Source organism: Arvicola amphibius, chromosome 8, assembly GCF_903992535.2.
Source record: "Arvicola amphibius chromosome 8, mArvAmp1.2, whole genome shotgun sequence".
Classification (NCBI taxonomy): Eukaryota; Metazoa; Chordata; class Mammalia; order Rodentia; family Cricetidae; genus Arvicola; species Arvicola amphibius.
The window spans coordinates 8,298,409-8,324,474 of NC_052054.1; the positions used below are offsets into that span (position 1 = coordinate 8,298,409).

Below are 26,066 nucleotides of genomic sequence, written 5' to 3' on the forward strand. Positions count from 1 at the left end.
AAAAAATTAGAGAGAAATATATCAATTCTGGCCTATGTATTATACCTTCACCTACACAGGAACACTTACACACACATACCACACACACACACATACACTTACACACACACACACAATAATATATAAATATAAGCAAAGAGAAAATGAGCTATTATTACAGCCATTGCTATTATTCCACTAAATTACTCCATCAAGACTTCTCACCTTCTCATTGGACCCATGAATGGGATGTCCCCCAACGGTTTCCAGGTTTCTGTGTCTTCACGTCCCATCAGCCACAGTAAAGCAGTTTGTATAAACACAACGGCGCAGATGGGACGGCAGAGAAAGGCCTCCTACCACCAGCTCTTCATCTTCCCCAGCCCCTCCCCGCAGTAGCGGGAGCCCTGCGCTCAGCCTGACCACGGCTCTCCTTTCTGCTCAGGTTCACGAGCTCTGTTCTCTACCAGGGCCTCATCATGCACATGGGCCTCGCGGGGGGCAACATCTACCTGGATTTCTTCTACTCTGCCCTGGTGGAATTCCCAGCTGCCTTCATTATCATCCTTACCATAGACCGGGTTGGTCGCCGCTATCCCTGGGCTGCATCAAATATGGTGGCAGGAGTGGCCTGTCTAGCTTCGGTTTTTATCCCCGATGGTAAGAGATCAGAGAGCTTGAGGAACTCGGGCCCAGCACCAAACCCTTGCCCTAGAATGTTCCAGCGATTCCCTTGATCTCTGTCTAATCCTTCACTGTAGATGAGAAAATTTTCACACCATTACCTCATATCTATAGAGGACTATTCTTGTTTCCCTGTCTCATTCTGCAATGTAGAGTTTGTCCCCACAAGCCCACTCTGGAACCACATGCAGAGAGGCTGACTGCTGGCTTTCCCCTCAGATCTCCAGTGGCTGAAAGTCACCGTCGCGTGCATGGGTAGAATGGGCATCACCATGGCCTACGAAATGGTCTGCCTGGTCAATGCTGAGCTGTACCCCACATACATCAGGTGAGTGGGAATATGTGGGTTTGGGTTAGACAGCCTGGCTCCTCAAAGCACAGGGGGACAAGTGGGTGTTCAAAGGCAGCAGCCAACAGTTCACACTCAGGCGTATAATCAGCAGTTCACACTCAGGCGTACAACCAGCAGTTCATACTCAGGTGTACAATCAGCGGTTCATACTCAGTTGTACAACCAGCGGTTCACACTCAGGTGTACAACCAGCGGTTCACACTCAGGTGTACAACCAGCGGTTCACACTCAGATGTACAATCAGCAGTTAACACTCAGGTATACAATCAGCAGTTCACACTCAGGTGTACAATCAGTGGTTCACACTTAGTGTCCCCCAAAGCCACAGGGCACAGGAGCAAGATCACCATGCAGAGTGTGACCAGAGCAGCTGAGTGGGTGTATGGAAACCATAGACATGGCATGGGTAGTCACGTGATAGAAGGAAATCCTTCCCTCTCTGGTCTGAAGGCTTATGCAAACAAAAACAACCAACCAGGGGTGAGGGTGTGCGCATGTGTCCTTTCTGCACATGGAAATGAACGGAACCGATGTTTTTCTGCTCTCAGACATCTAATGGTTGGGGAAAGGAATTATCTAGGGGTGCACTGGGAGGCGACTGCTGCCCCACGAGAAGTTAGAGAACTAAATCAGGTTTCTGTGACCTAGGAACCTCGGCGTCCTCGTCTGCTCTTCCATGTGTGACATTGGTGGCATCCTCACGCCTTTCCTGGTCTACCGTCTCACTGACATCTGGCTGGAGTTCCCACTCGTGGTATTTGGTGAGAAATCGCTGTGGGTTTAATTACTAGTGATCGGCAATATTATTGGTATTATTTTAATGCTCCCAAGCAGCACTAACACTGGGCTATGGGACTGATACCTTAGAAGCATAAACTGAAGACAAGATGAGACAGAAAGACATCTCCCTGAAGCACCCCAACTCCCTCTCCGGTGATATCCATCCCTCTCAGGTGTGTAAAAGAACAAACCCTTGCTGTCTTCATTCCCAAAGCACTTTTACTTCATACTTCAAAGACGGTTAAAATTTCAAAACCCAGAAAACACAGAATTCACACCTAATAAAAACATGTCCGCAAGACGGAGCCCCCCCCCACCTTTCCCCAGCAGAGTTCAGGATGAGGCATGGTATGGCTCCTTCTGCTAATGCCAGGGGAGCCAGGAGCTCATATGGATTACCCAACTGCTCCATAGCCTCCCTTGCTAGTGGGTAGAGTATGCCGGCCTCTATCAGGTGCTGATCACAGAATTTGAAAGAGCCCCAAGGACCCTGGGCATCACCATCCAATCACCGGCACTGCCCTTGGCCCGACTGCAGCCTGGGGGCAGCTGCTTGTCTGTGTCTCCTGCAGGGATGACTGTGGACACAGCCTCAGGCTTCCCTTCACCTGCCCAGGGTAACTGGAGCACCCAGGGTAACTCAGGGCACCACTTCCGTTTGCTTTCAGATCTGCAGTGAGGCTTTCAGATTTCATTAAAACCACCCTTTCCCCAGAGCACACCACACTGACTTCTCCCCTGGACTCCATGCACCCAACACTGCTCTCTTGGAGCTGGATTCTGCCCCCTCCACTTACCCCTGTCCGTTCCTTCCCTTGCCTCTGCCCAAGGGATTTGTAAGAGTGAAGTTTCCCATGCCGGAAGACCTGCCAATGAATGTTTCAAGCTGTTGCTATAATTTTCCATCAAAACAGACCCAATGAGTTCCTCCACGTTCCATCAGACTAGCAAGATGGCCAAAGCTGACAACACCAGGGCTCTTTACCCTGGGATAACCAGAGCTCCCAGGCCCACAGATGGGGGCACATGCCCCAAATCTCTGACTCCCAAACACTGGCTAAGGGGGCCTGTCCCGGAGCCTCCTTCCCCCTCAGAAAGTGCCCAGCATACCCCAACTCGTTCTCTCCAGACAGGAATTAGAGATGTAGGTGGTGTCTGGGGTCAGCAGGACATTTCTGGACAGCAAACACGGGCTCCAGGTTTCTGCAACCACCGCTTAGCAAGTCTAAGTCTAGGCCCTTGTGAAGTGGTGTGGTCCCTCGCCCCCTCACCTTCCCCTGGAGGACACAAAGGACAGAGCTTTATAGCAAAGATTACAGCAAACTTAAAGATTGTCCTGAATTTATCTTTGCGGGGGGGGGGGGGGAGTGTTGTCTTTGTTTGCCCATCTTTACCCTGGTAGCAGGAAGACAACTAAGATTCTAACATCTTCCCCCCCTTCTTCCCCCCTCTCTGAGAGTCTCTTCCCTAATTCTAGGTTATGCCAGATGACAATTAAAGCAACCCTCACATCTAGGCAGAGAAACCCTGTAGAGGGCAGGAACTCTCTGACATCTAGGCAGAGAAACCCTGTAGAGGGAAGGAACTCTGCCTCAGCTGAAGTAGCTGAGTCTTGCTTGCATTTGTTTCTCATTACACTACGGATCATGCTGAGAGATTGGGGAGATTCAGAGACGTTAACCACTCTATCATGTCCACAGTTCACACCAGGGTATATGAGGCGGATTACGTCTCTTGACAAAGGGCAGAACGTCAGAGCACTCTCAGGTCCCTAGGTCCTCAGACCCAGATGCCCAGTACTGGGCTTGAGCTTGAGCTCAGTGCCCATGGGACCACTTCTGCTGTTTCTAAGGAGAAATGGCATCCAGCATGCAGCTCTTTGAAACCCCAAAATAGTGAAGAACTAGCACCCCATATCCTAGGCTCTGTTACAGGGGAAAAAAACATCAAAGCACACCCCTTAAAGTTTTATATCTCCAATATGAATTTAAAGATGACAAAATATTGATATGGTTGTTATTGATATTATAACCAGAGACTGAAACAAAGGAACCAAAGAAGCCAAGTGGCCATGTCTGGTCATACGTTCTACCCCTGAGTTGGGCCCACATTATATTCTGTGCTGGGGAATTGAACCTAGGACCTCTCACATGCTCAGCAAGCCCACTACCACTAAGTTATACCTGGGGGGTAGGGAGTGAGACTGTTCTGGATTGCCTTCTTTTGCTGTGATAAAAACTCTCTGATCAAAAGCAATTTAGGGGAGAAGAGGACTTACTTGGCTTACACTTCTGGGTCATAGCCCACCGCTGAAGGAAATCAGGGCAGGAACTTTGCTTCCTGGCTCATTCTCCGGCTTCTGTGATACCTTAGCCCAGGCCCACCTGCTTAGGAATGGTACCGCCCACAGTGGGCTGGGACCTCCTACAACGATTATCAATCACGAGTGTCATTCAATCAATCGATCTCACAGATGTAGCCAGCCACAGGCCAATCTGCTGTAGGCAGTTACTCAAATGAGGTGCCCTCTTCCCAAGTGACTCTAGGTTGTTCCAAGTTTACAATAGAAGTTAACCAAGGGGCTCAGTGAGTATCCAGTGGCTTGGGGTGTTGACTGCTCTCACAGAGAACCAAGATTTGGTTCCAGGAGCCAGACAGCAGCTACCAACTGTCTGGAGAAGCCAATGCCCTCTTCCGGGCTCAGCAGCACTGTTCCATGTGGTGCACAGACATGTGTGCAGGCAAAACACCCGTACGCCTAAAATAAAATGTTCAGTGTTTTTAATTAGACAGTACAAAGACAGAGCCTCATTCTGTAGGTCATACTGCCCTTGAGTTTACAATCTTCCCCCCTTAGTCTCCCAGAGACAATGATTACAGTGAGTACCAAGGTACTCTCGGCTCTGAACATCTCAACTTGAACTAAATGGCTTCACTATGCTTTGTGATAGTATTGCATATGCAGTAACACACAATGCATTCTTCCTTTACTAAAAGGACTACTTAATTATATTCATTGTGTGTGTGTGTGTGTGTGTGTGTGTGTGTGTGTGCAAAGGTGCCAAGGTGCAACATGTGGAGTTCAGTTCTCTCTTTCCACCACATGGGTGGGTCCCAGGGATTGAACTCATATCCTCAAGCTTAGCAGAAAGCACCTTAACCCACTGAGCCATCTTGCCAGCCCTGATGCATTTATTCTTGTTAGCTAGCAATGGTCCAAGTTTCTCTCTTGCTCCCAACGCTAAACGCTTTCTATTGGCAGAGTTACATTCTTCTTCACATGGCTAGGGTTTGGGGGGGGGGAGTTATTTTCTAACTCTGAAATTTCTTAACACTGTGGCGATGTCCAGTGGCCTAGAATAGCCTTGACTCAAAATGTTAAGTATTTCATTTCCCTAAAAGGAATTGTAACCTAATGGTGTTTGGCATTGGGTACCTTATTTATGATGGAAAACAGGGTGTTTAAAGATGGCAAGGGAGTCTATAAATACGAATGGGAAAAATACTCCCCAAAAGAGAGAGGGGAACAAGGGGAGCCCTAATTATAGAGACTGCCTTCCTGGGTTTTGATGCAATTCACATCTGTGTTCCAGCTGTAGTCGGCCTTATTGCTGGGGGACTTGTGCTGTTGCTACCTGAGACCAAAGGGAAGGCTCTGCCTGAGACCATCGAGGACGCCGAGAATATGCAGAGGTAGGTACTCAGGCCCCCTGAATGAACTCCTCCATAGACACTTAGGAAATTCTGGATCCAGCTGGAAAGAAAGATTAGGTTGAACCCAGATCTCATAACATGAAATCAAGGCAAGCTACATCAAAGCAGTAGATATCAAAAAGAGAAAAGAATTACTGAAAACACTGGGAGGGTTGGTTATAGTTCACACCTGCATAATAGGTGAGGTCTGTCTAAATATGCCGAGAGAGAGAGAGAGAGAGAGAGAGAGAGAGAGAGAGAGAGAGATGGAGGAGGTGAAGATCCGGAGATTGAGACTCGAGAGAGGAAGAAGAAGGAGGGGAGGAGGAAGGAGGAGGAGGAAAGAGGAGGAGAGGAAGAAGAAGATGATGATGATGAGGATGAGGAGGAGGAGGAGGAGGAGGAGGAGGAGGAGGAGAAGAAGAAGAAGAAGAAGAAGAAGAAGAAGAAGAAGAAGAAGAAGAAGAAGAAGAAGAAGAAGAAGAAGAAGAAGAAAGAAGAGGAGGAGGAGGAGGAGGAGGAGGAGGAGGAGGAGGAGGAGGAGGAGGAGGAGGAGGAGAGGAGAAGGGAAGGGAAGGGAAGAAAGAAAGAAAGAAAGAAAGAAAGAAAGAAAGAAAGAAAGAGGAGAGAGAAGGAAGAGAGGAAGAGAGAAAGGAAGGAAGGAAGGAAGGAAGGAAGGAAGGAAGGAAGGAAGGAAGGAAGGAAGGAAGGAGGAAGGAAGGTCTGTCTATGGCCCACAGGAGAAATATTAGTCTGTCTGTATTCACAACAATTCAAAGTTAACCTGAAACACTGGGAATCCTGGATAAAGTATTTAGTCTATACAAAGGGCTGTCTTTCTGAACAGATGTAGAGAGCTCTCACAATTCCATGAGAACAGCTGCCCAAAAGCAAGAGACAGGAAGGGCAGGGGCAGCTGACTCAGCAGAAAGGAAAGTCCCTCCACCTCACTCATAACCAGAAGAATGTGAGCTGATGCGGCTCTGGCATCCGTCTGGGTCATCAGAGATCAAACTAGCTGGAACACACTGTGCTGGGGAAGAAGATGCAGGACCCAGCAGCACCCATGCAGCTGTGAACCATTCATTGAAACCTCCATGACAGTCAGCCCCACCCTAGAAACAGAGTGGTACCTGTGGGCCTTTCACCCGGTCGCCACCTCTTGAAATTCAGATGTGTGAAATGTGTGGCAAGGACCAATCGTTAAAGCATCTTTTAATGCAACAAAGGATTAAAAGTAACCTAAATGCCCTTTAGTTGGGAATCCAGTTGAATAAATTGTTATCTCCCATACAACAAAGTACTATATAGCCACTTTTTTAAAAAGTGAGACAGCTTTATATCCACTGATAAGAAAAGATCTCAAAAAATAAGTTGTTATTGGGAATAAAAAACCAAAACATAGAAAAGTATCCATTCTACAATTTGGGTAAATGCAACATAAATACATAGACATACAAATATAAAACAGTATTAAAAATAAAATAGCATGATTATAGAAATATTCAAGTAGTCTCCCTTCTCTCTGCAGTTTTTATTTCCATCCTTCAGTAACCCATGATCATTCAACTTCCTTTGGAGTTTGGAAATATTAAATGGAAAAAATCCAGAAAGAAGAAATTCTTATGTATATATTCTTTCATGTTGCACACTTCTCTTGGTGACTTGATAAAATGTTGCATGTTTATCTCCGTCATGCTCATGATGGGACTCTTTCCTTTGCCTGGCGTATCCACACTGTAAATGCCACCCACCCATCAGTCCCTGAGCAGACATCTCAGTTACCTGTTGGGCTGCCAGGGTATCAGTGTGTTAGGCCCAGATCGCGGGGTCCACCAAACCATCATGGAGTCTGCCCGTGTATGCAAAAGCAAAGGCAAGCAAGGTCAAGCTTGGATGTTCCATCCATCCTACACAGCCATGAGGCTGGAGCACCATGAGCCTAGTTGGGGTGGGGTTTTATCATAGTAGAGGTTGGGGTGAGGGAATTTCTAAGGTTCAGGACCCCTGATTGGCTGACATTTGTCTAGCAGAGTCTTGATGAAATGGTACGGGTGTGTGCCGGGCTAAGGGACATCAGGTGATCCTATCTATAATGGTTAGAGTGTTAGGTATTTCTCCTTGGATGGTCTATTCCTGGGTGATGTCTGTGTGGACTTTACAGAGTCTGGCGGGCTGGGCCCTACAACTGTGCTTGTGTCCTTACAACCTGTCTCTTGCTTGATTGTGACCCAGAGTACAAGAGCAGTGATGCTGACAGCTCAGACATTGTACCAAAGAGAAACTCTTATGCAAAGGGCTTTCTTTGGATATGAAGGGAAAAGTTGTCCACTTGATAAAGGTAGAGAAAGTTGTGTAACACACCTGGTCCTGGGGCAGCATGCTGCTGAAGCGCAGGGGGCTGAGGCTTTTCCAGGAATTGCTGTTGAGGGCACAGGTCTCAACTGAGCCGGATGTCACATGTTGGCAACCATGGGACACCGAGTGTTTTTTCTGGCCCCATGATGTTTTCTAAGGTGAGAAATGCCACATAAGCTGAACTCCCACGATCTGTGACAAAACCAGATATGGGAACCTGGAACAGGCATTTCCTCTTGTTGGCAATTTGTGGGAGCTGAATGGGGGTCTACTCTTTGGTGGCTCTGCTGCTGTTACTATTGGTGCTGCTGCTATCACTGCTACTGTTTCTGTTGCTGTAGTTGCTGTTCTTGTTGTGGCTGTCACTGTTACTACTGTGGTTGCTGCTGTCATTGTTGCTGTTGATTATGTTGCTATTCTTGTTACTGTTCTTGCTGCTGTTGTTACTGTTGCTGCATTCACTGTTGTTGCTGCTGCTGTTGTTGCTCTTCTTGTTGCTACTGTCACTGTTGCTGTTGGCATTACTGCTGTCACTGTTACTGTTGCTGTGGCTAATGTTATTGTTACTGTTGATTCTGATTCTGTTGCTGCTGTTTCTGTTCTTGCTGCTGCTTCTGTTTCTGCTGTTGCTGCTGCAGATGCTGTTGCTGTTGTCACTGGTCATGCAGTTACTATTCTTGCTGCTGCTGTTCCTGTTGCTGTTACTACTCTCATTGCTGCTGCTGCTGTCACTGCTCTTGTTACTGCTGTTATTATTCTTGCTGCTGCTGGAACTGTTGCTGTTACTTCTGTTACTGTTGCTGTTACTGTTACTGTTTCTGTTGCTGCTGTCACTGTTGGTGTTGCTGCTGTCACTGCTGGTTTTGTTGCTGTCACTGTTACTTTTGCTGTTGCTGCTACCATTGTTGCTATTGATTCTGTAGCTGCTGCTGCAGTTACTGTTCTTGCTGTTGCTGTCACTGTTGCTATTGCTGCTCTTACTGTTGCTATTGCTACTGTTGTTGTTGTTGCAGAACTTACTGTTGTTGCTGCAGGTATTTTTGGTACTGATACTGTTGCCATTGCTGCTGTTTCTGTTGCTTTTGTCACTGGTGATGCAGTTTCTGTTCTTGTTGATGCTGTCATTGTTTCTATTGCTGCTCTCACTGCTGCTGTCACAATTGCTGCTGCTGTCACTGTTATTATTGCTGCAGTTATTGTTCTTGCTGCTGCTGTCATTGTTACTGTCTCTGTTTCTGCTGCTACAGTTATTATTCTTATTGCTGCTGTTATTGTTTTTGCTGCCGCCTTGACTGTTGGTAGTGATGTTGTTACTGTTCCTGATGTTGTTGTCACTGTTGTTGTTGCTGCTGTCACTGTTACTGTTTCTGTTTTTACTGTTCTTGCTGCTGTTGTCACTGTTGCTGCTGCAACTGTCACTGTTGCTGCTGTAACTATTTCTTCTGCTACTGTCACTGTTGCTGCTGTTACTATTCTTGCTGTTACTAAAACTGTTACTGCAGTTACTGTTCTTGTTGCTGCTGCCACTGTTGCTATTGCTGCTGTTCTTGCTGCAGCTGTTGCTGTAACTGTTGCTGTTATCAAAGTTACTGTTCTTGTTGCTGTCATAGTTTCTACTGCTGCTGTTACTATTCTTGTTGCTGCTATCACTGTTACTGCTGCTACTGTTCTTGCTGCTACTGTGACTGTTGCTGTTACTGTTGTTTTTACTGTTGTCACTGTTGCTACTGTCATTGTTGCTATTGATTCTTTTGCTGTTGCTGTTCTTGCTGCTATTACTGTTGCTATTGCTGTCACTGTTACTGCATTTACTGTTCTTGTTGCTGCTGTCACTGTTACTGCTATTGTTGCTGCTGTTGTTGTTGTTGCTGTTGATTCTGTTGTTGCTACAGTTACTGTTCTTGCTGCTGCTGTCACTGTTGCTATTGCTGCTCTTTGTGTTGCTGTACTTACTGTTGTTGCTGCATTTGCTCTTGGTGTTACTGATGTTATTGTTCTTACTGCTGCTGTTTCTGTTGTTGTTGTTGCTGCTGGTGGTGATGCAGTTAATATTTTTGTTGCTAGTGTCACTGTTGCTGTTGCTGCTGTCACTCTTCTTGCTGCTATCACTGTTGTTGCTGTCATTGTTCTTGCTGCTACTGTGACTCTTGCTGTGGCTTCTGTTGCTGCTGCTGCTGCTGTTACTGTTAGTTTTGCTTCTGTCACTGTTACTATTACTGTTGCTGCTGTTACTGTTGCTGCTGCTGTTTCTGTTGTTGCTGTTGCTGTTGCTGTTCTTGCTGCTGCTGTTACTGTTGCTGCTATCACTGTTGCTGTTGCTGTTGCTGCTGCTATTGCTCTTCTTGCTGCTGCTGTCACTGTTGCTGCTGCTATTGTTCTTGTTACTGATGTCACTGTTGCTGTTGTTATGGATAATGTCATTGTTGCTGTTGATTCTGTTGCTGTTGCTGCTGTTGCTGTTCTTGCTGCTGTCCCTGTCACTGTTGCTGCAGTTACTGTTCTTGCTGCTGTCATTGCTGCTGCTGCTGCTGCTGTTACTGTTCTTGCTGCTACTGTCACAATTGCTGATCCTGCTGTCACTGTAGTTACTGTTCTTGTTGCTAAGGTCATTGTTGCTACTGCTGCTGTTACTGTTCTTGTTGCTGCCATCACTGTTTCTGTTACTGCAGTTATTATTCTTATTGCTGCTGTTATTGTTCTTGCTGCTGCCTTCAATGTTGGTGTCGGTGTCGTTGCTGTTCCTGATGTTGCTGTCACTGTGGCTGTTGCTGTAGTTACTGTTCTTGCCGCAGCTATCACTGTTGTTGCTGCCACTGTAACTGTCACTGAAGTTACTATTCTTGTTGCTGCTGTCAGTTTTGCTGCTGCTGCAGTTACTGTTCTTGCTGCTGCTGTCACTATTGCTGTTGCTGACGTCACTATAACTGTGGCTGTTACTGCAGTTGCTATTCTTACTGCTGCTGTCATTGTTGCTGCTGCTGTTACTGTTCTTGTTGCTGTCACTGTGGCTACTGTTGCAGTTACTGTTCCTGCTGCTGCTGTCACTATCACTTTTGCAGCAGTCACTGTTGTTTTTGCTGCTGTCACTGTTGCTATTCCTGCTGTCACTGTCATTATTCCTGAAGTTACTGTTCTTGCTGTAGCTGTCACTGTTGTTGTTGTTACTGTCCTTGCTGCTACTTTTGCTGATGCTGTTGCTACTGTAATTGTTGCTGTTGGTTCTGTTGCTGATGCTGCTGTTACTGTTCTTGCTGTTGCTGTCACTGTTGCTGTTGTCACTGTCACTGTTACTGGAGTTACTCGTCTTTTTGTTGCTGTCACTGTTGCTGTTCCCACTGTCACGGTAACTGTCACTATTACTGCAGTTACTTGTCTTGCTGCTGCTATCACTGTTATTGTTGCTGCAGTTACTGTTCTTGCTGCTGCTGTCACTGTTATTGTTGCTGCAGTTACTGTTCTTGCTGCTGCTGTCATTGTTACTGTTGCTGCAGTTGCTGTTTTTGCTGTTGCTGTCACTGTTGTTGTTACTGCTGTCACTGTTACTGCTGCTATAGTTGTTATTTTTATTGCTGCCACTGTTACTGGCTCTGTTGCTGCTGTCACTGTTGCTGCTGTTACTGTTCTTACTGCTGCTGTTACTGGTTCTGTTGCTGCTCTCACTGCTGCTGTTACTGCTGTTACTGTTGCTGTAGTAATTAGTCTTATTGCTGCTGTTACTGTTGTTGCTGCTGCTGTTACTGTTGTTGCAGTTACAGTTGACATTAATGTGTTTATTGCTATTATTTTCCTTTTTGTTGTTACAGCTGCTCTTTATGCTGCTATTGTTGCTGCTGTCACTCACGTTAATGTTGCTTCTACTGTTGCTGAAGCTGCTGTGACATTTTATGCAGTGGCTATTGTTTATGGTGTTCTTGATGTTGCTGCCGTTATTGTTGCTGTGGCTGTCATCTTTTGTAGTGTTGTTGCCATCCTTCCTTCTTTTGCTGTGGTCATTCCTGTGGTCACTGGTACTATTATTGTTGTCAACGCTGCTACTAGTGTTCTTCATGCTACCATTAGTTCTGTTGCTCTTATTGTTGCTGTCGCTACTGTCCTTAGGGCTGTGATTGTTGCTGTTGCTTTCTCTGGTGACACTGCCACTGGTGTTACTATTGATGGTGCTGCTGCTGTCACTGTTGTTAGCACTACTTTCATTGCTGCTGCTGTGGATGATGCTGCGGTTGCTGTTTTTGCCATTTTTGCAACTCCTCCTGCTATTGTTTTTACTATTGCTGCTGCTGTTACCATCAGTGTTGACACTGCTATCAATGCAGTTGTTGGTGTTACTGCTGTTGTGGTTACTGCTGTTATTGTTACTGCTATCGTGTATGCTGTTGCTGACACTGCTGCTCTCAATGCTGTTATTATTGCCACTGTTGACATTGGTACTTCTCTCATTGTTGTAGTTGTTGTTACTGCTATTGACACTGTTGCTGTTGTTGATGCTGGTACTGCTGCTGGCACTGTTGCTGCTGCTATTGTTCTTGTTGCTACTGTCACTGTTACTGTTGGCATTACTGCTGTCATTGTTGCTGTTGTTATGGTTAATGTCATTGTTGCTGTTGATTCTGCTGCTGTCGCTGCTGTTGCTGCTGTTTCTGTTCTTGCTGCTGCTGTCACTGTTGTTGTTACTACTGTTACTGTTGCTATATCCACAGTTATTATTCTTAATGCTGCTGTTGCTGTTCTTGCTGCTGCCTTCACTGTTGGTGTTGTTGCTGTTGCTGTTATTGCTGCTGTCCCTGTCACTGTTGCTGCAGTTACTGTTCTTGCTGCTGTCATTGCTGCTGTTGTTACTGTTACTGTTCTTGCTGATGCTGTCATTGTTGCTGCTGTCGTCACTGTAACTGTTGCTGTAGTTGCTGTTCTTGCTGCTGCTGTCACTGCTATCACTGTTTTTGTTGCTGCCTTCACTGTTGATGGTTTTGTTACTGTTCCTGATGTTGTTGTCACTGTTGTTGCTGTCACTGTCACTGTCACTGTTACTGTTGCTGCTGTTACTATTCCTGCTGCTGCTATTACTATTCCTGCTGCTGCTATTACTATTCCTGCTGCTGCTGTCACTGTTGCTATTCCCACTGTCACTGTAACTGTCACTGTTACTACTGTTACTGTTCTTGTTGCTGCTGTCATTGTTGTTCCTGATGTCATTGTTGTTGTTGCTGTTGTTACTGTTCTTGTTGCTACTGTTACTGTTCTTGTTGCTGCTGTCACTGTTGCTATAGTTACTATTCTTGCTATAGCTGTCACTGTTGCTACAGTTACTGTTCTTGTTCCTGCTGTCACTGTTGCTATTGCTGTTGTTCTTGTTGCTGTTCTTGCTACAGCTGTTGATATAACTGTTGCTGTTACTGAAGTTACTGTTCTTGTTGCTGCTGTCATTGTTGCTACTGCTACTGTTACCGTTCTTGCTGCTGCTGTGACTGTTGCTGTTGTTTCTGTTATTATTGCTTTTACTGTTGTCACTGTTGCTGTTGCTACTGTCATTGTTGCTATTGATTCTGTTGTTGCTGCTCTTACCGTTCTTACTGCTACTGTTTCTGTTGTTGCTGCTACTGCTACTGCTGCTGCTGCTGCTGTTACTGTTCTTGCTGCTGCTGTCACTGCAGTCATTATTATTATTGCCACTGTTGACACTGGTACTTCTCTCAATGTTGTTGTTGTTGCTGGTACTGTTGCTGACACTGCTGCTGCTCCTGCTGCTCCTACTGTGGCTGCTCCTGCTGCTGCTGCTCCTGCTGCTGCTGCTCCTGCTGCTCCTGCTGCTCCTGCTGCTCCTGCTGCTCCTGCTGCTGTTGTTTATGTTCCCATCACCATTGCTATTGCTGTCACTGCTGTTCTGTGGTTGGGCCTGGAGACTCTGGGAGCTCAGTGTATTTGCTTGTCCCCCCACCTGGAGATTGGGAAGCTTATAGTGCTGCTGAGTGATTTGATGAGATTCTGTTACCCACATCTCATCTTGGACTGCTCTAGAAACTGAGACCATGTGGGGAAATGGAACTGGGGCAGTCCACGCCTGATTCAGTACAAACAAGCCCATGCACAAAGGGCAGAGCTGAGAGCAGCAGAGGAAGGAGAGAAGCCCTCCTCCAAAGACTATCAGCAGCATCCATATAGCCATGGAGAAGACAGTAAGAAAACTGAGCAATGTCTTAGTCACAGCCTTTGCTCATCAAATAGTGGAAACAAACTTGGGGAGAATAATTTCTTAAATTCTGTACAAGAATTGATTGAAGTATCTAGATTTTTGCAATCATTATATTTAACCAGCATAGTTATATTTAGCCTTCAACTACATTCTCTGTTATGGAGGAAGGTGAACCACCAGGAGGGAGATATAGAAACACCCTCTCCTGCAAGTTATTCACCCAATTTCTTCATGAAAACCATCATTCAGAAGACATAGTATATGTGATCTTGGACGAATCCTACACTTAAAGTTTGATTTGTTTTGTTTATTTATTGCCCGCTTGATACTTCTTTCATAACTTCTTTCTCACCTGCCTAATTTGATTTCCTATTGCAGGCCAATAAAAAAGAAAGAGATGAGAATTTACCTCCAAGGCAAGAAAGCAGGTCTTCAGCTAAGCTAAAGAGAAAGAGTGTGGGCCCTGCTGGACCAGAGGCAGAGCTTCTTCCCGCACCAGAAACCCACACAACCCAATTGCACTTACCCTAGCACTCCATCTGTGGAGAGCTGCAGCCTGCACGGTTTGCTGCACTGGTGTGCCAAACTCTACCTACCAGCCGGGACCTTCCACCTCACCCTGCTCTCAGCAGGCCCAGGAAAATGGCCATTGCTTTATTGGATTTGTCTTTTTATTTCTTTATTTGGTTTATTTCTCCACCATGACATCAAACCAAAATACACAAGGGAGCTGTGGGTCAGGACAACAAAATATTAAAAAAAATCTGAAAAAACAATAAACTTGAGAGAAGTAATTTTTTTAAGAACTAAATAACTAAAGGCAATATCACAGAACATATATGAAGAACTTGGAATGGGACCTTTCAGTATCATAAATGTGATGAAATTTCAAAATATGCTGCTTACTATGTGGATCACACTTGAAAAGAATCCCAAACAAAAGAATGGGAATATAAGTTGAGCAGTCACCAAGCCTGCCTGTGTTTACAGTAGGTGACCACACACATTCTTTCTGTAAAAGATATGGTAGAGTGCAATAGGGGCATTCCCGGCATTACTGAATTAGCCATGACAATGTTTTTCACTTCGGTAAAATTTCCCTCAAGATTAATGGGCTTTAAAAATAGCATTAGTGGCCAGGTGTGGTGGCCAAAGCCTTTATTCCTAGCACTCGGAGGCAGAGGCAGGTGGATCTCTATGAGTTTGAGGCCAGCCTGGTCTACAAGAGCTGGTTCCAGGACAGCCAGGGCTACACAGAGAAACCCTATCTCAAAAAAAAAAGCCTACAAAGAACTTCTTGTTGAGAAAGTTCAGCTTCAGGAAGGGCAGGTGTTAGACAAGAAAGGTGGACGTGAAGAATGCTCACCTCTCTGGAGGCTCAAGAAGAAGACAAAGGCAAGATGTAATACATTCCCATAAAAACTGCATCTGTGTGCTCATGTGTGTCCTAGTTCCATTTCTACCGCTGCGATAAAACACAGAGGAGAAACAACATACAGGAGACGAACGCCACAGCCAGTCACATCTACCGTGAGAGAAAGACCTGAACAAAGCTGGGATTCTGTGTGTCCTCGTTTAACTACACATTTCTATCGATTTATATCTATTGGGTGTTTTAAATGCATTTAAATTGTCACAAAAGGAGAACTCAGTTTTGCATGCATGTTGGAGTCACTGACAGAACGCACCAGGTCACATTCCCAGACACAATGAGAGATGGTAAACCCAGAATCTTTCCAGGGTGGTCTGGGCATGGAAAGAGAGCCACCATGTGGCTGCCTGTCTGGGAGACGCCACCTCACTCACCCCACTGATCCTACAGAATCTCTGTCCTGGGAGCAATGGAGTTCGCTGGTGTGGGCTTCTGTAGAGTCCAACGGCAATATTCTAACCAAACACAATCGACCCTCAGCAAGCCCCAATGATGAAGATAACGTATGTAAACCTGTTTCTTTTTGCATAGTTGGTAGGTCTGAGCAGAGACCCCTGGTCCCCAAGGACTCTGAAACAACTTGAGTCAGCCTGAGAGACTGCCAAGACTGCTTCCCTCCACTGAGGTCAGGAAACTAATGGGTCTTGTGTTCATCCTGGACCTCCAAATGTCTCTGCCATGTTCCCTCAAGGCAGGAAGATGGATGGTAAGATCATGCCCATGTCAGTGCATGTCACTCCATCTGGGCATCCTTTAGCCTGGTATCCTTTCCCTGGCCTGTCTGGGGCATGACAGACCACACACCACAGGGCTTTCCCTCCAGCACACCCTTCTTCAAGTCACAGAAGACTGGCATATCTGCTCCTGGCTGCAGCTGCTCTGTCCTGGCCACCTCTCCTCTTGCCCCATTCCCACCTGCCTCTGGTAATCCATGGCTTTTCTTTGGGACATCAACCAAGCTCTCTCTGGCCCCTCATCAAGAAATTCATTACCCATGACCCAGAATCTAAGGAGTCTGCTGTGAATGACGTGTGGGCCTGGAGGACACTGCTGTGACTGACGTACGGGTCTGGAGAATCCCTGTGACTGACGTGTGGGCCTGGAGCACCTCTGTGACTGGCGTGTGGGCCTGGAGGACACTGCTGTGACTGACGTGTGGACCTGGAGCACCTCTGTGACTGACGTGTGGGCCTGGAGCACCTCTGTGACTGGCGTGTGGGCCTGGAGCACCTCTGTGACGCACAGGATGAGACCACTGACCTTCTAAACCAAGATGGCTGTGCTGTGGAAATTGGTTGGCAGTCTCCAGAGCTCAAGAGCCTTGAGTTATCATAGGCTCCTGTGCCCAGAGGCTCCTAAAAAGCAATGAGCATTCGATCCCAGGTCCCTGCTGTGGATGGCTGACACTCAGAACTCTCCTCCTAGGATCCAACTTCACCAGGCATCCTGGGGGTTTCATTTTGTTCTGTTTTGCTTTTGAAGCCCAGACTGGCCCTGAACTCACTGTGTAGTTGAGGATGGCTGTGAACTCCTGATCCTTCTGCCTCTGCCTCCCTAGTGTCTAAATTACAAGCATATGCCACCACACTTGGTTTATGAACCCCAAGGTTTGGTACATGCTAGGCAAGCAGCCTATCAGCTGGGCTACAACCCAGGCCCTCCTGAAAGTTTCCTACCGATACCGTTCCCACTTTTTTTAAAAATATTTATTTATTATGTATACAGTATTCTGTCTGTGTGTATGCCTGCAGGCCAGAAGAGGGCACCAGACCCCATTACAGATGGTTGTGAGCCACCATGTGGTTGCTGGGAATTGAACTCAGGACCTTTGAAAGAGCAGGCAATGCTCTTAACCTCTGAGCCATCTCTCCAGCCCCCCGTTCCCACTTTAGAATTATTTTACTGCCAATGAGGACAATGTCTCCTTGCCTGTGTATATTGGTAAGAAGATACTGGGGAAATATGCAATTGCCTTTTACTTATCTGTTTTCTAAGTTCTCTCCCATCCTCAGAGAGGTTGCAAGTACCCAAAAGTAAATGTTCAATGACTATATGACAGCCTCGGGGTCACTAAGAGGAGCGAAGCAGAGGCCCCAGCTCCCGGATCTCACAAGCACAGAGAACAGTGTGGTCCCGGCACAGCATGAGGCCAGACCAGAACTATGCTGTGCTCGCAATGCTGGTGTAACATTAAACCACAACCACAGCCCAGGGGGTGGGTGGTGTTGACCTTTCCTATAAGGTAACCTTGCTATTAAGGAATAATCCTGCATTACACTGAATAGCGAGACAAGATGGACAACTTAGGGGTGGGTTTTGTATCCACTGGAGACAGAGACAGAAAATAAATGAATAAATAACACAGTATGATCGGAGAGGAAGGAAGGACCCAGGGCTCACAAAGTCAAAGCTGAGTCCTGCATGCAGAGTTGGGACAAAGCTCCCAGAGAGCCTTAACTAAGATGCTAAAAATTCTCAAGAATTGCCGCTTGGACCCAGGCCAGAGTGGGTGGATGGAGAGGACAGGACAGACGGAACGAGATTTGAGAAAGAATGATGGCTGGTTAGACGTGGGACAGAGGCTAAAGGGACTCCAAGGCAAGCAACCCCTAGTAAGAAGGATTTCATCAGCATCTGCCAGGAGACAAACCAGAAATAAACCCAAATATTTGCTGCCCAGAAACATTCAGTAAGGGGCAAATATCCCATGCCCTTTCTGGTCTGTCATCACCAGCTCTCCGATCTCAAAGCACAATATATTAACATCTGCCCACAAAGTAGCAGAGAGCTTGCCAACGGGTCTAAAGGCATCAAAACAAACTCATGGAGAGCAAGAAAAACAAAAGACATTTTAGAAGCAATTTCATCCAAATGGTTAAAGAGAAATGGGCTTAAAATTGAAGCGAGGGACCGTTCTGAACTTTCACTTTTGTAACTGTGGTGGTTTTTTTTTCAAGTTTCCGTAATGCACACATTTTAAAAACTATTTGTTAGGGGTTGGGGTGTCCAGTGGTGGTATCATTGGAGGTAGGATTCTGAGAAAAAAGAAGAAGGAGGAAGAAGAAGAAGAGCAGCAGCAACAACAGCACTAAGACTGTCACAGCAAGCTTCCACCCATAGACCGTCGAGCACATTCTCAAACCACATCCACCCCCCAACACCAGTGCTCTCCTGAATCCTCAGAAACATTAACTCATTAACTCATGGGACTTAAGCTTTCTCCTAATTTCACAGTCCCTAAGAATTTGTCTGTTTTATTCTTCTGACGCAGCCGCACATGTGTGCCGCCTTTCTGTTCCATCTCGTCCAGATTTGTGGTTTCAGCCCTTTTCAAGGTGACGTTATCACTTTGTGGCTTTTCTGTTTTCACTCACCGATCTTGCCAGGGATCCGACTGGTTCATTACTTTATCAGGCTTCAACTTTGGCCTTTTCTCTGCATCTCTGTCTTGCATCTTATCCTTTTCTGCGCTTTTTCTCCCTTGTTCTTCTATAGTTCATTCCCATTTCTGTCCCACGCTGCCGAACATGGACATCCTCCTGTTTCATTAATCCACACCCACAAAACGGCACACTTAAAATGAAGGAAAAGATTAAATCTCTGGCTCGATGTCTCTGCCATTTTCACAGTGCCCTTCATCACAGCTTGCCTGGCTTCCAGACTTCTGAAGCGCTATTTTTGAGAGATGCTGGTCATAGCTTCCATGTCACCCCAGATTCGGTCCAGCAACTGCACCGAGTCGTTACCATAACACTTTGTTGAAGGAAAGTGTACTTTTCCCTCACAGCAAACAACCAGTCTGTAACCAAGGGAAGATCTTCCAAGTTCTTATCAGATGAAAGCAAATGAACGACTGTAATCGCAATGTCTCTCTGGAAGAGATGCAGGAGGGTCTGTTGGGGGCTCCTGGGCTGCTGAAAACTCAAGCTTGTTTAGCAGCATTGGGGAGCAGTGCTGATTCAGCTGACCGATAATCCAACAATCAAGAACTGAGAAGCCAGTCGATTCCATGGGCCATGTGTTTCCATCCACTCAAATCCAACGGAGACAGTGGCTGAGGTGTGTCTGTGAGAGACATGCTCCTCCCCAGCTTCCACTGGGGAAACAGAGGTTCCCGTTTCTTGGGAAGGAAAGATCATGGCCTGCACGTGCTGCAACCCAGCCACGTCAGTGGTGTTGACAGCGATGGCTGAAGGATTCCGCTAGCCCAGAAATGACAAGCATTTACCAGCAGTGTTTACGTGACCACCGTTGCCAACATAAGCCATGAAGGCCTCTACCTGGCTCTGGGATGGGATCTGCAGTAAGATCCGCTTGCTTTCATTGTTTGCTGTGCTGGGGCCCAGTCTGGCTGTAGAGCGAGTGCCCAGCAGAAGGAGGGTGTTTGCTCCTCATGTGGAGGTTCCACCAGACGGCATCTTCCCAGGTGTTTTCCTACAATTTCCTTCACTCCTCCAAGACAAGATTCCAATATTCAATTGTGTCTTGAGTTAAAGTGATGTCTGCCACGTCTGGACATCACCAGAGTCTGTAGGTCATCAGTTTCTGGCTATTCTTCTGTGGGAGGCATTGCTTGGAAACAAAAGGTTCTGTAAGAAAAGACACGGACTGGGGAGACGCTCAGTCAGCTAAGCGCTTACAAAGGAGCATGAGGCCTGAGTGTAGAACCCAGTATTCACAGAAAAGGCCAGGCATGGAGGGGTGCTCCTCTCTGCTCGATTCCTTCCTAAAATACATATTTCCCGCCGTGGACACAAGAGAATCATTGTTCTCTTGTGTGACATGGATCCTGGGAGTGATTAACTTAAAGACAAAGGACTACTCTCAAGACCCCTTCAGACTTGACTCCAGGGAACTTTGGAGGCAAACCCAATTAAATAAAGCTCTATAAATGATCAAGCAAGTCCCTTAAACGTGCCAAATCCTTGTGTCGTGTGGGTGTGTGAGTAGAGAATAAAGAGAGACGGGGAAGGGGCGGGGCAGTGACTTGGTGAGTCCTTACCTCCATCGCTGTGGGCTTCCACTTGAAACCCATGGCTCAGGCAGCCGGCAGGAGTGGGCTAGGCATGTGGACACTGTAGAGAGTTCCCCATTTACTTTAGGACTTCTGCTGTACACCTCAGACTGTCCAGCAGAGCACAGTGCATAGTTGCTCAAATGTCCCCAGGAAAGGTGACTCTTCTATAATTTCACAAGCATCTTCTTGGATATGCTGGGGGCAAGAAAGGTCCCCGAGAGAAGACTTTCAGATGAACAGACTCTTCTTATTAACCTTCCTTAGTAGGAAAAAAAGGTTCCATATCCACTAGGAAATCGTGACATAAGTATATTAATATTCTCTATTCCAAAAACTAGGGAAATGGTTACGTAATTACTATAAGTTAGCTGTGGGGGTGGAGATCCGTTCACATACTCCCACATCTCTGTCGTCTTTAGAGACTGTCTCTCCCCAGTATTACTTTGGGAATCTGTTTATTATTGTCTGATTGTCCCAGGGACACATGAGAGACATAAGGTGACACGTTTAGCCCAAAGAACAACAATCCACACAAGGGCAGTCTGTTATAGGTCAACGAGTTCATTAGGGACAACTTACAGGGACATAACTCCTGAAGGAACATTTTCTGAATCTGCCACATACACCTCCGTCTTCTAAGCTCCTAATGAATATGGCTCTAAGTCAGAACTGATGCGGACCTGGGCTTAGAGTGGTACCTAGTGTTAAAGCAGCAGAGGTGGTGGAGCACAGGACATGAGGAAAACCAGGCCCTGGAGAGCTGTATATTCATATACGCCCCGGCCCTGCCCTTTTCGGGGCTTCTGCTAGACCCTGAAAGCCTGGGCAACTGTTGGAAGGAAGAATTGATTTTCTGTAGCCCCGTGTATACAACAGATATATAAGGGCTTGCAGCAAACTGAGGTTAGCTGGCTGGGGCCAGAGGACCAGGGTCACTATATTGCTGTCTGTCTCTAAGTTCAGTGAGACCAGATATACAGATATAACTTAAAGAACTAAAGTTCAATGAGAGCAAGGCCTTGCCTTCCTCGTTCTTGGACTAGAACGAGGCATAGATGGCATAGATGGTTGACTAATAAGGGCTACATTTGTTACGGCTGTATGGTTGGATGATGCATCAGAGGCGATATAAGCTCAGTTTCCAGCACCCACAGCTAGTGGCTCATAACTGCCTGCCACTCCAGCCCCAAGAATGGATCTGATGCCCCTTCTGACCTTAGCATACACATACACAGATACACACACAACACGAATAATTAAATCTTTGAGAAAACATTTCCTGAGAAAAAATATTCTTACTTCTTGTCTTTGACTCAAGATAAAACAAATGTAGAAGAGACAGCAGGAAGCTATTCCTGCAAGCCCACAGTGATGATTGATTCTGTAAAAGCTCAAAGATTGGGGCAAGAATGTTTTTCACTGCTGTTCTTGAGAAATCTCCATTCAGTACTCTTAAATTAATCGTTGATTCGTTGATTGCCTTGGACTGGTTAATTTCTCTAATTACCAAGGCTTTCATGCCCTCTGGCCTGCTGTTCACTGGAGTCTCTGCCCCCGCTGTCCCTGTGGCTCTGACATGTGCTTTGGCCAAAGGTAGGGCCACTTCCATTATATTTGCAGCAGGAGTCACACAGCTGTCCTCAGCTCACAGACAGTTTCAAGGCCTCCTGTGGATCTCACGTCAGCACGTGGGAGGACATCAGTCTTGGTCTCGCCTGTCCTTTCCCCAGAGAGAGCAGCCTTTAGTCTGGACCCTGAGCAGCACGGAGCAGCCTGGCTGAGATGCAATGGATGTATCTTCAACTTTGAACAAAAACAGCTGGTTCGTGGTGACCAAACTATACAAGAAAAAATTGTCTAGTATCCCCCGGTTTCTTAAGACTGGAGGTTCGAAACTCCTTCCCAAATCCCCAGGCAGTATTCCTAGGCACTTTTGGTTTTGGTTATAGGCATTTCACCTCCATTTTGCCTCCTTTCCCTCCCTCTCAGCCTCTGGGTCAAGGGTTTTTGAGTTCTTGTTAACCTGTTTGGCTAAGTATAATCAGTGAATGAACATCAAAAGATTATTTCCATTTGTTTAAAGAAAAAGAATACATTGACTGGAAAGATGGCTCAGTCAGTAAAACACGTGCTTTGTAAGCATGAGGACCCAAGTTCAATCCCCAGAAACCACCAAAAGTAGGCACGGTAGCACACGCTTGTAATTTCAGCACTGGGGATGTGGTAACTAGCAGGTCCCTGGGGTTCACTGGCAAGTCATCCTGGTGGCCAAGCTCCAGGCCCATGAGAGACTCAAAAAATAAGGCAGGGGCCAGGAGGAGGACTCAGCAGCTAAAGTGCTTGCTATACAAACAAGAAGACCAGACTTCAAATACCCAGAACCCACAGAAATGCTGGTGGGTGCTAGCTTGCCTGTGGTTGCAGCTTTGGAAAGTAGAGGTAGAGAAAGGCAAGCTGGCTGTTGAGACAGGCTCTGGGCTTGATGACAGACAGACCCTTCCTCAAAGAATGAGGTGGGACAGTTGTCAAGGAAGACTCCCGGCATCAACTTCTGGCCTCCACGGGCATGCGCATGCACCCATCACATTTGAACACAAGCACACAACCACCTCCACATGCATATACATGAAGAGAAGAAAAGTGGAGAAAAAGACAGACAACCCCTGGAGAACAATACACGGATGCATGTGCACACATATGCATCTTCACAGCACCATACACATACAGGGGCAGGGAAAATGCCTTAAATGTCTATCTCTGCTGATCATTTCCCAGTTTGATAGTTAAGGTCATGGTTTTTGCGTCCACGGTGACATGTTCTCCCAAGGTGCTTCAATTCTGCATTTTTACCTGAAGTGACCATCTCTGAGCTGTAGAAAGTGAGATGGGGGCCTGTGGCTATAGGGGTTCAGGTTTTAACAGTTCTGTCATTTGGGGGCATCGACTACCCAACTGGTCCATTATATAAACCAATTTCACATCTGAGGACTTGACCAGCCACAAAAGGCTGACATTCTTCTTCAGTTAGACCTATGGTTGTGTGTGTGCTGAGCATGTCCAGGCTTGTCAGCATGTCCTATAACAGAACCATCCAATAACATTTCATAAAATGCTTAAATTATAATTTGTATTGAGTAATCTAGATTAAGATATGTTTATGTGCAAATACTTGGTCCTCCTAGGATCTTGCGCATCTACAGATTTGGGGACCCAGCAAAGAGAGAGAGGTTGTGGGAGCAGTCCTCTAGGGAGACTGAGGAACACCTGTAATTGACTGTTAGGATTACAGCACACAAAGTAGGAGGAGCTGGTTTGTAATTTCAGGATGCTCAGAATGGACTAAGAAGTAGAGTCCATTAGGAGTAGATTTTCAGAGGCTGGAGCAATAACTCAGCAACAAAGAGTATATATTGCTTTTCCAGAGGACCCAAGTTCAGTTCCCAGCACCCATGCTGGGTGACTCACAACCACCTGTTAACTCCAGCTCCAGGGGACCTGATGCCCCCTTCTGGCCTCTGAAGGGATCTGTATTCATGTTCACATAGCCACACAATTAAAATATGATTTTTAAAAAGAGATACGTGGCTTAAAATGATAAAAATAAATCTTTAAAAATGTTTAAGTGTATTTTCATTATTTTGTTTGTTTACTTTTTACATCTTTTCATTTTTCTCCTTTTGCTGTGAGAAACACCAGTTAAGGGAAGATGGCTTTGTTTACTTTAACTCAGGGTTCAAGGTTCTCTCTGTCATGACAGGAAGCCGAGACAGCAGGAGCTTGAAGCAGCTGCTGACACCACATCCACAATCAGGAAGTAGAGGGGAAGGATGCTAGCACTTGGCCTTCTTTTTGCCTTTAAACAGTGCAGGTTGCCCAGCCTCAGAAAAAGCCTACCCATAAGTCAACCGGCTCTTCTGGCTCAGTGTAATCAAGACACTCCCTCATGGGCCATACCCCAGGCCACCCTCCAAATGATTCCAAATTCTGACAAGCTGATAGTTCACACTGACCGCCACACCATGCCACAGCTCCCAAGCACGTTTGTGATTTAAGAAAGAGGAGATGAATGTGACATTGCAAGGGACCCTCTAGGTGATGGTCTGTCTCTACAGAGCCCTCTACCTGCAGGATGTCAGCCTGCAGACCAGGCTGCTCACAGTCTCTACTCCAGACCTGTCAGCTTCGATCAGAAGGAGACCTGAAATCTTTCACCTTGGTTCTTAGGTCACTGCAGTTCTGAGTAGCCAACACTTTTGACAGAAAATGATCAAACCAGACATGTCCACCTTAGGCTGGTTTTGGTTGTTCCTCTTTCAGCTCTTAACTGTGTGTGTGTGCTCATTAGTTGTGCTGTTAATCCCCCAGCACAAGGCCCATGAATTGATAGAACAGTTTATAAACGTTATCAAAGCTCATGGGTGCATTTTCTTTGGCGCGAATTCTATTATCTGTTCTCTGTAAGTGCTGCTGCTCTTTTAATAGAGCCAAACTTATTCCTAGTGACCATAATTACTGTCTTTGCGATGCTGAAATTGTCTCTGCTTGACCATCTGAAGCCTTCCTTATTTAGGCATGTCTGTCTTTTTAACACTGCCCTGGATAACTCTGAGGCCTTGCTCTTTGGCAAAAACACTTGCCTGCTTTCATGAACTCTATTTTTTTTTGTCCCAAAGTCTAGTCACAATACCCCTTCGTAGAATCCTATTTTAGCAAATTATGGTTTGCTCTGTGGCTCTGTGTCTTGAGTGGAAACAGATGCCTCTTCATTTAACTGCTGACTTTTTTTTCACCCTTGCAATTCTCTCACATGAAACACCTTTTTATTAATGTCACTTGCCTTCCTCCCACCAAATGACATCCTAAATTATAATACCATCCAAAGCTTTATAAATATTCACTTTTTTCTTTCAATAAAATAGTACAAGACAACAATTTTTAGATTTTTTTATTTTATGCATATGAGTATTTTGCCTGCATGTGTGTGTGTGCACCATGTGCAGGCCTGATGCCTGCAGAGGCCAGGACAGGCTGTCGGGTCCCCTGGAATGGGAGTCATGGAGGGTTGTAAGAAACAATGTGGGTGCTGGGAATTGAACCCAGATCTTCCGTCCTCTGCAAGAGCAACAGGTGCTTTAAACTGTGGAGCTATCCCTCCAACCCCATAGCAATTTTAAGATGCCCAACAGGGTTAGGAATGTAGTCCTGTTGGTAGAAAGCTTGCCTAGCATGCAGGAAGCCCTGGGCTCCATCCTCAGCACTACAGAAAGTCGATCATGGTGGTGCAGGCCTGCAATCCCACCCAGCACACAGGAAGTGAAGGGAGGAAGAGTAGAGCTGAAGTTCAAGGTCACCTTCAACTACACAGAAAGTTCAGGGCCACCTTGATGTACATAAGACTCTATCTCAAAATAAATAAACAAGTAAATAAGCAAACAATACACATTTTTTTTTAAATTACTAATCATGATAGAGACCATGAACAATTCAACAGTCCAAGGGTGCTGGGAAACCACCATCAGGAGACAATGGTGGCCATGCCCAGCAAGGGAACAAAAACAAGCCTCTATAGAATATTGTTTATCCT

At 46.0% G+C, this 26,066-nt stretch overlaps 1 protein-coding gene across 1 annotated transcript in view; it reads left to right on the forward strand.

Annotated features, from left to right (window-relative positions):
* LOC119820989 (solute carrier family 22 member 2) overlaps window positions 1-14,478 on the forward strand; it is a 37,700-nt gene extending 23,222 nt beyond the window's left edge. The window contains exons 7-11 of the mRNA XM_038339770.1: window positions 425-639; window positions 883-991; window positions 1,664-1,776; window positions 5,389-5,488; window positions 14,412-14,478. Coding sequence (XP_038195698.1) covers window positions 425-639; window positions 883-991; window positions 1,664-1,776; window positions 5,389-5,488; window positions 14,412-14,478 — 604 coding nt within the window. The remainder of the gene's footprint in view (window positions 1-424; window positions 640-882; window positions 992-1,663; window positions 1,777-5,388; window positions 5,489-14,411) is intronic.
* Window positions 14,479-26,066: the final 11,588 nt, after the last annotated feature.